The following is a 9,289-nucleotide window of genomic DNA, read 5'->3' on the forward strand; positions in this document are numbered from 1 at the left end:
GTTAGACTCCAAATTCAGGGGCAAGGTCTGAGCTGGAAGTCAAGGAGTGCTGTAAAGTGTAACCTATCAGTGACTAGTTATGTGCTTTTGAGTATGTTATAGACTTTACTGTAAGCTTAACTTAAAAGGCATTTTTATAAGACTTAGCGTCCTGCACCTGCTGAGTGTTGGGAGACCGATGCTGGAGGTGGCTTTGTGCCCCCTTAGATCAGATCATGTGATGTAGGAGAAATTCTTGACCCAGCAGCAATTGCCAGGCGGACCAGCTGTGCGCGTGCGTACAAGGTGTCACACTGTTCAGACAGATGCTAGTACTCTCACTCGGGTTCTACCACTAAACTAATTACACTTCTAGCCCCTCTGACAATCTTTTTGGAGGTGCTCCATTGCACAGAAAATCGCCACCATTGAAGATTCTCATTCGGAGGCCAGTGGGGACCCTTAGGGGCTGACATTGCCTACATTAAAGCGAATTGGCCAGATTTAGCCTCCTCCAACATTCAGTTAAAAACTGGAGCGGCGCAAGCGCAGCGCTATCACACCGCTCACGACTACAATTGCGGATTGGTGGGTTGGATCACGTGACTGAGCCTCGCCTCTTCCTGGAGGTTGGGGGCCAGTCCGCTGGCTTGTTTCCGGTTCGGTAGGTTCACGATGACGGAGCCGGGCGCCTCTCCGGAGGACCCTTGGGTCAAGGCAAGCTTCGCGGACGCGCACGCCGGCGAGGGGAGGGCGGGTCGGGCTCGTGCACGTAGGGGGTCCGGAAGACGCGGGGCTCCCCAACTATCCCCAGAGTCTCCCCTGCTGTCCGGGGCCCGGGGCTGCAGAGAAGACAGCTCTCACCCGGCCTGTGCCAAGGTGGGGAGACAAACGGGCGTGTGTGCGGGAACGAGGGGGTCATAGCTGGGAGATGGGGCGGGGACGGTAGGAGCATACAGAGGGGGCGACGCCCCCCTAGGCCCAGCCAAGGCTTGGCTTAACCATTCAGTGGTCCCTGCACCTGTGGTATGAGCTTTCGCGGATTGCGCGTGCCTTCCTAGAGGCAGAGGTTTGACAGGCTTCTCCCTTGCTTGGTGCTGCAGGTCGAGTATGCCTACAGTGACAACAGCCTGGATCCTGGTGAGTGCCTTCTCCATTGTCTGCGGGTCAGGAATGACTCCTGGTTCGGCTCTGTAGATTCTTATGGTCTTGCCAGCCACACCTGAGCACAGTCCACTGTCACTGCGCCAAGGACTTGGCTTGAGAAGTGAGGGTGGAGCTGGAGAATAGGCAGGAAGCAACCATGGTCACACCTGGTTCCTCTGCATTAGAATGGGAAATGATGGAAACAGTGACAGCTGGTCATAGTCACTGCATCCAGATGCTCCTGTGTGAGCCAGAAATAAGTCCTCTGGGCAGTGTAGACCCTGGGACAGGAGCATTTCAGCATGAAATGGAAGGCCTGTGGTGACTGGCTTTGGAGTTGATGGCGAGAGGTCAGCATTTGAAGCCATTGTGCCCATAGGTGACTGAAGGCATGGCAGTGTTCCCCAATCCTTAGTGACTTGAGGCCTCTTTTTTCCAGGGCTTTTTGTAGAAAGCACCCACAAGGGGAGTGTAGTGTCCAGAGCTAATAGCATCGGCTCCACCAGTGCCTCTTCTGTCCCCAACACAGGTAGGCAGCAACATAGCCCGTCGCACACCTGGGGAGACTTAGCTCTTCCATCATTTTAGTATCTTTCCTAGATAGGGAGCTCCGCTCTCCATATGGGGGTGGCAGGAACAGTGCCAAGCCCGAGGCTCACTGTCTTTCACCTCATCAGAGATTAACTAGGTTCTTTCTATTCAACATCTCTGGGCACCAGGTCCTTCCAACTGGGGAAGGGTGGGCGAATTGGATTTAGTGTACTGTAAAGTGATCTCTCCTTCCTCCATCTCTGAGTTTAGATGATGAGGACAGTGATTATCAGCAGGAGTCCTACAAGGAGTCCTACAAAGACCGGAGGCGGCGTGCGCACACTCAGGCTGAACAGAAGAGAAGGGATGCTATTAAGGTGACTGGAAGCCTGTACCCAGGGCAGCAGGGAAGGACCCTGCCCTGACCCTTCAGCCCCAGATGTCTGCAGGGGTGGGGTGGGGTGGGGATGCTGGGCTGGTTCTATGCCTGCACCTCTTCCTTCCAGCCCTCTGTGCTTTGAGTCTGAGCATGGAACTGGTATCAAAAGTGTGCGCTAGCCTTTGCTGTTCCTGAGCTAAGGAACCCATTTCCCTGCTATTTCCAGAGAGGCTATGATGACCTTCAGACCATTGTCCCTACCTGCCAGCAGCAGGATTTCTCCATTGGCTCCCAAAAACTCAGCAAAGCCATCGTTCTACAGAAGAGTATGTCCAGGCAAGGGGTGGGGCAGGGGGGGTAGTAGTGTCTGTGAAGTGGCTAGGACCTGGTCGCACCCAGGTGTGGTCGCCTTAATGGAAAAGTTGGTTTATAGGGGAAGGGCAAACAAAATAAGCCCTCTTCCTGGTTCAGACTTCCTCAGTGCTCAACCCTTCTCTTGGCTCCTACTCCAGCCATTGACTACATCCAGTTTTTACACAAGGAGAAGAAAAAGCAGGAGGAAGAAGTATCCACACTGCGCAAGGACGTCACAGCCTTGAAGATAATGAAAGTGTAAGAGGGGTGCTGAATTGGGGGCTGGGGGGCTGAGGTCAAGTGCACTCTTGTTCAGAGGCTATGTTGGAGAACACATGTAGGTGACCCAGCAAGGAAGTCACTGTAAGACACAGCTGACTGGCCCACCAGTCTTGTACATATAACAGACATATAGGACGTAAATACCCATCAAGGTAAGAGTTTCTCACTGTTTCTGACTTAGGCTCGTCTATCCAGCTGATAACGAATGCATCCCCACAGGTGCCTAGGAATCCCCTTATGGCATGGCCAACTGGATTATCCCTCCATACTTTTCAGGTAGACAGCTGCCATAGCACCTCAGCCCTGTTTGTTTGCATGCTTTCAGGAACTATGAGCAAATCGTGAAGGCACATCAGGACAACCCTCATGAGGGAGAGGACCAGGTCTCTGACCAGGTCAAGTTCAACGTCTTTCAAGGCATCATGGACTCCCTCTTCCAGTCTTTCAACGCCTCTATCTCTGTGGCCAGCTTCCAGGAGCTCTCAGCTTGTGTCTTCAGCTGGATTGAGGAACACTGTGAGCCACAGGTATGTGGCAGGTGGGGTCATGGTGCCTGAGGTTCTCTTACCATACTCCAGGAAAAGTGTAGCTGCCTTTGGGTTTCTGTCTACAAAGCTTAATACTCTGTCTTTGCTGCCTAGCCCAGTGAAGGTCTCAGCTGGCAACCAGGATGTGAGCATTCAGTGCCAGGTCCAGCTTTAGCCCATGTCATTGGTGACTCATTAGCTACCCTGTCTACTCCTTGGCTGTCCTGTATGGAAGCCAACAGCTTGAAGTTTCTAGAAACATGAAAGTTTGCAGATTACAAGACACCCTCACTCCCTGTAGCCCCAGGATTTTTATTGTGCTGGCTTCTACTCTTGAGGCCTGCCGTTTTTTTCTCAGATTTTCCACTTTCTTTTATGTTTCTCAACATTTTCATTGTGAAATACTCTACACAAACACTGCAACAGTCAAGGACTGTTGGAGTGAACACTCATACCCAGCATGTCAGTTATACCAGTGACACACTCATCTTTGTCTGCATCTTAGTTCAGGGATTTGGAAATTAAAAGTAGGCAACACTCCATTTCAGGGACCTTTTTTCCTTTACAAAAATTATTTTATGTACATGGGTATTTATTTTGTCTGCATTTATCCATGTGCTACATGTGTCTGCCTGATGCCAGAGGCCAGAAGAGGGCCTTGGACCCCTGAAAGTGGATTTGCAGGTGGTTGTGAGCCACCAGATGAGGGTACTGGGAACAGGACCTGGGTCCTCTTTAAGAGCAGCAAGTACTCTTCACCACGGAGACATCTCTAACACCCTCCCCGCACCAAAGAAAAAGTTTGTTTAGTGTGTGAGGTCAGAGGCAACGTTTTAGTGAGTTCTTTCCTTTCATCTTTATGTGGACTCCACAGAGACTGAGTGACCAGAGGCTTTACTGCCAGGCCATCTCTCCAGGCCTTTTTTCTTTGAGTGCTAGGAAGTACTCCACCAAGCTGCCAACCCTTGGGTGACTATTTTATAGCTTTTTTTCTTTCTTTTTGGTTTTCCGAGATAGGGTTTATCCTGTATAGCCTTGGCTGTCCTGGAACTCACTCTGTAGACCAGGCTGGCCTCAAACTCAGAAATTTGCCTGCCTCTGCCTCCCAAGTGCTGGGATTAAAGGTGTGTGCCACCACCGCCCGGCTAGGGGTGACTATTTTAAACGCCTTCAAGAGCATGGCCACTCTAGGCAGGCGTCTTAAAGGCCTGTGTGTCACCTGAACATTGTCTTTCCTAGACTCTACGAGAGATTGTGATCGGTGTCCTTCATCAGTTGAAAAACCAACTCTACTGATTGCCCATGGAAGCCTGCAGAGCAGCCAACAAGAGGCCTTTGAGAGTGTGGCCATGGAACTAACTGCTGGGCCTATGAGACTGGCCTGCAACACCTCACACCGGTCAGCTGGTTTCTACTTGGTGTTTGGTTTTCCCAACCCCACTTCAGCTTCGGTGGGGTTGAGTGTTTTGTGAAAGCTTCTGAATAATTTATTATATTGTCCACAATGTTGAACCTACCCAACCTTCCCCTTTCTAGGAAAAGCCTCTAGGACAAGAGTCTGTTCAGGGAGCCTCACAGAACCCTGAGCCCCTCAGCCTTTTCTCTACCCACTGGGTTCCTGCTCACAATCTATATACATAATTTGGAAATCGTTTGCCTCTGCTTGGTCTCTTGGGCAACACTTGGCTCAAGTTTGGGTATTTTGGCAGTTCTTAAGTTAGAAAAAAGGAAAAGAAATAGCCCTATGGCCATGAAGGGTAAAAGGCCACCTTGTGCCTAGGCTAGGGCTGTGTGGTCAATACTAAGTAAGGCCAGGGTATTCTAGCCAGCTCAGGGTAGGGCTGCCTGACCCTGCTACCCTCATGTTCTGCTGCCCACTTCAGCTGCTGTAGGTGCTACAGGAAACAGCGTCCCATCAGCTCTTGCCCTGTCTTCCCAAAGGCAAAGGCAGCATTACATATTTGAATTTATCTTCTAAATACCCACAGTGCATTTTTGTTATATGCAGTTTCCCAAACTTCTTAGCAGACCTCCAAAGCAGCCCCAGCCTCTTCTGCATAATGTGTGTATCTGCCCCACCAGTGTGTTGTCTCCATTTCTCCTGGGGCCTGGGGATAGAGTTAGGTGGGACAGGAGATCCTCAAGTCTTCTGGGGGTAGGCCAGGGCGATCCCTTGGGAGTCTCAAATGTTGGTGTATGGCACCCTTTCTGTACTCTTATCCCATGTTTCCTACTGCCTTCCCCAGGTTTGATATCTGGGAGGTTTGATCATCCAGAGGAAATTAAGTATTTTTATATCAAATTATATTACAATAAATATTACAAATACTTTCTTTTAGGATTGTTTTAAGTCCTTGTTGAGGCCTGTACAAAACGGACATGACCGTCCTTTCTGATCACCAGCCTCTATCTAACACTATGGCTTTGTGCTCCGTCCACTGCTCAAAGGTGGAGAACAGCAAGAATAAAAAGGCCACTAAGTAAGGTGGCCAGCGCAGGACGCTCTGTTCCCACCTCCACCAAGGGCCCCTCAGGGGTCGGGGAGCAAAACATTATGATCTTCATCTGTCTCTATTCCAACTTCCTCCTGTGGGGCAAAGAAAGTAATGAAGGAGTCCTTTGGGCAAAGATTCCAGGGGAGCAAAAGAGAAGAATCACTTACAAAGAACTGCTTCTTGCTCTTGGGGTAGCCTTCAAGGATCGCATCACACAGCTCTGTGGTCTGACAAGAAACAAAGCCCCTCCTTATGAGGTGAGCAGCGGCAGTACAAGGCGCTGCCTGCCGGCAGGATCATTCCACACCAACTTCCCCGGTGACTGTCCCTTCCACAAGCACCCTGGGGTTCCCACTCACCATCCTCTTCCGCTTCCTCCACTCTTTACAGTACTTCTGTCTGTCTCTGTACACCTGAAAGGAAGGAGTGTGCTTGTCTGAGCTCCTTGTGTCTGTTCACTGCAGACCTGCACAGGCAGCCTGCAGCCTCCCCACTCACCTTCTCCTTCTCTTCTGGAGTGACATGGTTGGTAGCTGCTTTGATGTTCTTCAGTCTCTCTGTGTATTGAGCACACTCCTTCTTTAACTCCTGAATCTCTTTCTGCATCTCAGGAGTGGTCAGCGCACTTGTTAATTCCTTCAGCTCTGAAAACACATGTCCTCAAGAGTCACTTGGGACGAGTGAAGAAGGGATCCTGCCTTGCCCAGCAGGCGCGTCCCAGAGGTGGGAGGTCAACTTGCGTCTTGCTCTGGGATCTCTCTAGAATAGGACCCCACACTCTGGAAAAGCTCAAGAAAAGGCTTAGAGCACCATCACTCTGTTTCCTATTTTTCTTTCCTGCTCCATCTAAAAGCAACAGTGCCTTGTAAGGCTAAGCCGAGTGCTGTACAGATAATTAAAGGAATGGGAATAATAGATGCAGTGTGATCAAAGGGCCAGGGCTTGTCTTGCTCTGTTGTACTCAGAAGCCATAGCTAAGTCAGTCTGTCTGTCTGTCAGTCTTTCTTTCCTTCTTTCTCTTTCTCTCTCTCTCTTTCTTTTCTTTCTTTTTTTCCCGCTTTTCAATACAGGATTTCTCTGTATAGCCCTGGCTGTCCTGGAACTCACTTTGTAGACCAGGCTGGCCTTGAACTCAGAAATCCACCTGCCTCTGCCTCCGCCTCCCGAGTGCTGGGATTAAAGGCGTGCGCTACCACGCCCGGCTTCTGTGTTTCTTTCAATGCAACATCATAGGCACCTGGCAAAGGGGTCTTAGCTGCAGTCAAGGAACCATTCTGTTAGCAATTTATGACCTCCAAACCACGGCCCAGTCTTACCGGCCTCCATGTGTCGGCAGCTCTGCTGTAAGCTCTGCACCTTGGCAGTGAGGGCCACGATACTGGCATCCAGGCCGTGGAGGTCCGCATCACTCACTGTGTCAAACTGGTTCTGCCAGCCAAGAGAAATATAGCTGATTCCATGAGGCACAGAGAGAAAAATACACATCAGGGGAGGCGGCATTCAAATATGGAAGCACCAGTAGGTGACCCCTAAACCCAACAGTGGGAGAGGATGCTGGGGCTAGTGGTACAGGCTCCTCACTCCAGCAACCTGGAAGGCTGAGGCAGGGGGACTATCTGTACATTAATTAAGTGGCTGGGCATACAGCTCAATGGCAAAGTAGAGCAGAATAAGTGAGACCAAATGCTTTAGAAAGTCTAAAAATACAGTGGAGCTCTTGAGCCATCTTGCCAGCCTCAATCTGCATTTAGATAGATCATTCAGGATACAACATCCAAGATTAAACCTTAATACATCATTTTAGACAGGCGGGTCTGACTGAGAGCAGTGATGACACGTTAGATTTAACAACTGCAAAATAAATAAATAAATAAAATTGAGCTAGCCTGGGCCACGTAGTGAGGGCTAATCTCAAAAAAGAGGGTGGATGGGGGTAATCAGATATAATTGACAAATAGCCACACATATCAGGTGTATAAATAAGAGAGACAAAGACTTACATTCTAATCTCTGGGTTGAGAAGAGAGGTTTCCTGACAGAAAAATGCTAGAAAGCCAATTAGGGGGCAGAGAGTAAGCATTCAACATTGGCCATATCGATGCTGGTACTCAATATTATCTGGATAATAATTATCCAGAGAGAAGTCTGGGTAGGAGAATGTAAATTTGATGTGTTTGGGGTAGTGGGGCAGAGGAAGAGGAAAAATGATTTGGCAGGAAACGATAGCAGAAACGAGACTAGGAGTTGTGAGTCAGGGTCTTCCTTTGTTCATAGCTCAAATGAACACTGATGAAGGCAGCGTGCAGCGTACAACTGACTTAAGAGTATCTGAAGCTCTTTCATACCACTGATTAGATTATTTTGTGAGGTGCCTCAACACTTTTTTTTTTTCCCCGAAACAGGTTTCTCTGTGTAGCCCTGGCTGTCCTCGAACTGAGAAATCCACCTGCCTCTGCCTCCCAAGTGCTGGAATTAAAGGCGTGCGCCACCACTGCCCGGCATGCCTCAACACACGAAATGCTGAGATTCACTCAGACAAGCTCTCAGGTGAGTGTTAATCTGAGTTCTCACCTGATCGGCAAAATAAATTTTCTGCTTGCCGTAGGTCTTCTCTTTGATCTTGCCTTCCTGGGCCAGCTGATCCAGCGCCTTCACTACCGCCTAGCAGAGGAGAGGGTGAAACAATTAGCGCGACCCCAGACGGGGGAGATTTCTGTTGTGACAAGGAAGGCAGGACCCAAGGCTAACAAGGGAGTCCAGCGGGGAGGGAGCCCCCGCAAAGGGGGTTCTCACCGCCTTGCCCAGTCCATGTTCCTTCTGTAGGTTTCCGAACACGTCCTGGGCGCTGTAGGGCCGGTTTTGTTCTTGCAGGTACCTCAGGATGATCCCGGGGGCTGCGGGAGACGAGGTAGGATATGGGGGTCACCTCCGACCCCCTCTCCTATTCCCCTCCCGGGTCTTGCGGGCTTTGCCGTTACCTCCAGCCGCAGCCTCGGCCCGGCTTTTACTCATGGCCTTTCCCGCCACCAAACTCGAGAGCTGGACTGGTCGGTTGCTCCGGGAAACGCCTCCTTCCGGTGAGGAGGCGGGACCTTAACGCTGATTGGCTAAGGAAGAAGCCTGCCGGAAGAGTACCCGGACCTTCCGGGACCCCGTAGCCCTAGTAGCGGCTGTCAAGAAGTCGCAGTCCCCGGCCTTAGTGACAGGTCAGCGGCCGCCTCCTGGGCCCGCAGTGCTGCCTGTGGTGAGCGGTCCTTTCTATAAGCCGCCAGACCCTGTTAGGCCGAGTTTGAGCACTCGTGACCTTGAGCTAAACCCGCGTGGTGTGGGAGCCGGGTCATCTACCACGCCGCTCAAGGGTGCACAGAGCTAGTCCTCCACAGGAGTGGGACTAGTTTTCTCACGTATAAAGGACCTGTAGGTACTTTTGTCAGAGGGTGGCTGTGAACGCCAAGGACACCAACGATTTTCGTGTCGCATGTAGGGGGCGCTCGACACCTAGTGTCATTTGAACGCCCAAGAAAGACGGTTAGGAATGGGGGCTACTCAAGCCACAAAGCTTGAAGTCTCCAGTTATGAGCTGCCACACCTGGCAG

The 9,289-nt window shown here is 50.6% G+C and overlaps 2 protein-coding genes across 7 annotated transcripts; one reads left to right on the top strand and one right to left on the bottom strand.

The window, feature by feature from the left end:
- The first annotated feature begins 35 nt into the window (after positions 1-35).
- Mlx (MAX-like protein X) lies at positions 36-5,536 on the top strand. 4 transcript variants are annotated; one of them, NM_011550.3, is made up of 8 exons: positions 619-858; positions 1,083-1,119; positions 1,565-1,654; positions 1,927-2,033; positions 2,262-2,361; positions 2,548-2,647; positions 2,997-3,198; positions 4,438-5,536. In NM_011550.3, exons 1-8 carry the CDS (start codon positions 655-657, stop codon positions 4,492-4,494), a joined length of 897 nt encoding a protein of 298 aa, NP_035680.3. In that variant the 5' UTR covers positions 619-654; the 3' UTR covers positions 4,495-5,536. The 4 variants fall into 4 exon arrangements, with proteins under 4 accessions (XP_006532872.1, NP_035680.3, NP_001152857.1 ...); NM_001159385.1 differs by having other exon boundaries at positions 619-696; XM_006532809.4 differs by lacking the exon at positions 1,565-1,654 and having other exon boundaries at positions 36-858.
- Positions 5,470-8,764, bottom strand: Psmc3ip (proteasome (prosome, macropain) 26S subunit, ATPase 3, interacting protein). Of its 3 annotated transcripts, none has more exons than NM_008949.3 (8): positions 8,672-8,764; positions 8,487-8,587; positions 8,265-8,354; positions 7,010-7,121; positions 6,192-6,337; positions 6,053-6,106; positions 5,861-5,920; positions 5,470-5,785 (listed from the first exon to the last, which is right to left on the bottom strand). In NM_008949.3, the coding sequence occupies exons 1-8, from the start codon at positions 8,703-8,705 to the stop codon at positions 5,729-5,731; spliced, it is 654 nt and encodes a 217-aa protein (NP_032975.1). In that variant the 5' UTR covers positions 8,706-8,764; the 3' UTR covers positions 5,470-5,728. The 3 variants fall into 3 exon arrangements, with proteins under 3 accessions (NP_032975.1, XP_006532587.1, XP_030101535.1); XM_006532524.3 differs by having other exon boundaries at positions 7,010-7,143; positions 8,672-8,727; XM_030245675.1 differs by having other exon boundaries at positions 7,010-7,143; positions 8,487-8,762.
- Between the last annotated feature and the right edge of the window lie 525 nt (positions 8,765-9,289).

Source organism: Mus musculus, chromosome 11 (assembly GCF_000001635.26).
Source record: "Mus musculus strain C57BL/6J chromosome 11, GRCm38.p6 C57BL/6J".
Classification (NCBI taxonomy): Eukaryota; Metazoa; Chordata; class Mammalia; order Rodentia; family Muridae; genus Mus; species Mus musculus.

Bases quoted from the DNA above. Each gene is read 5' to 3' on its own strand.
- Psmc3ip (NM_008949.3), bottom strand. From the start codon at position 8,705: ATGAGTAAAAGCCGGGCCGAGGCTGCGGCTGGAG. The intron at 8,588-8,671 runs GTAACGGCAAAG...CGTCTCCCGCAG, and splicing joins GGCCGAGGCTGCGGCTGGAG to CCCCCGGGATCATCCTGAGG. The intron at 6,107-6,191 runs GTGAGTGGGGAG...CCTTCCTTTCAG, and splicing joins CTCCAGAAGAGAAGGAGAAG to GTGTACAGAGACAGACAGAA.
- Mlx (NM_011550.3), top strand. From the start codon at position 655: ATGACGGAGCCGGGCGCCTCTCCGGAGGACCCTTGGGTCAAGGCAAGC. The intron at 859-1,082 runs GTGGGGAGACAA...TTGGTGCTGCAG, and splicing joins CTCACCCGGCCTGTGCCAAG to GTCGAGTATGCCTACAGTGA. The intron at 2,648-2,996 runs GTAAGAGGGGTG...GCATGCTTTCAG, and splicing joins GCCTTGAAGATAATGAAAGT to GAACTATGAGCAAATCGTGA.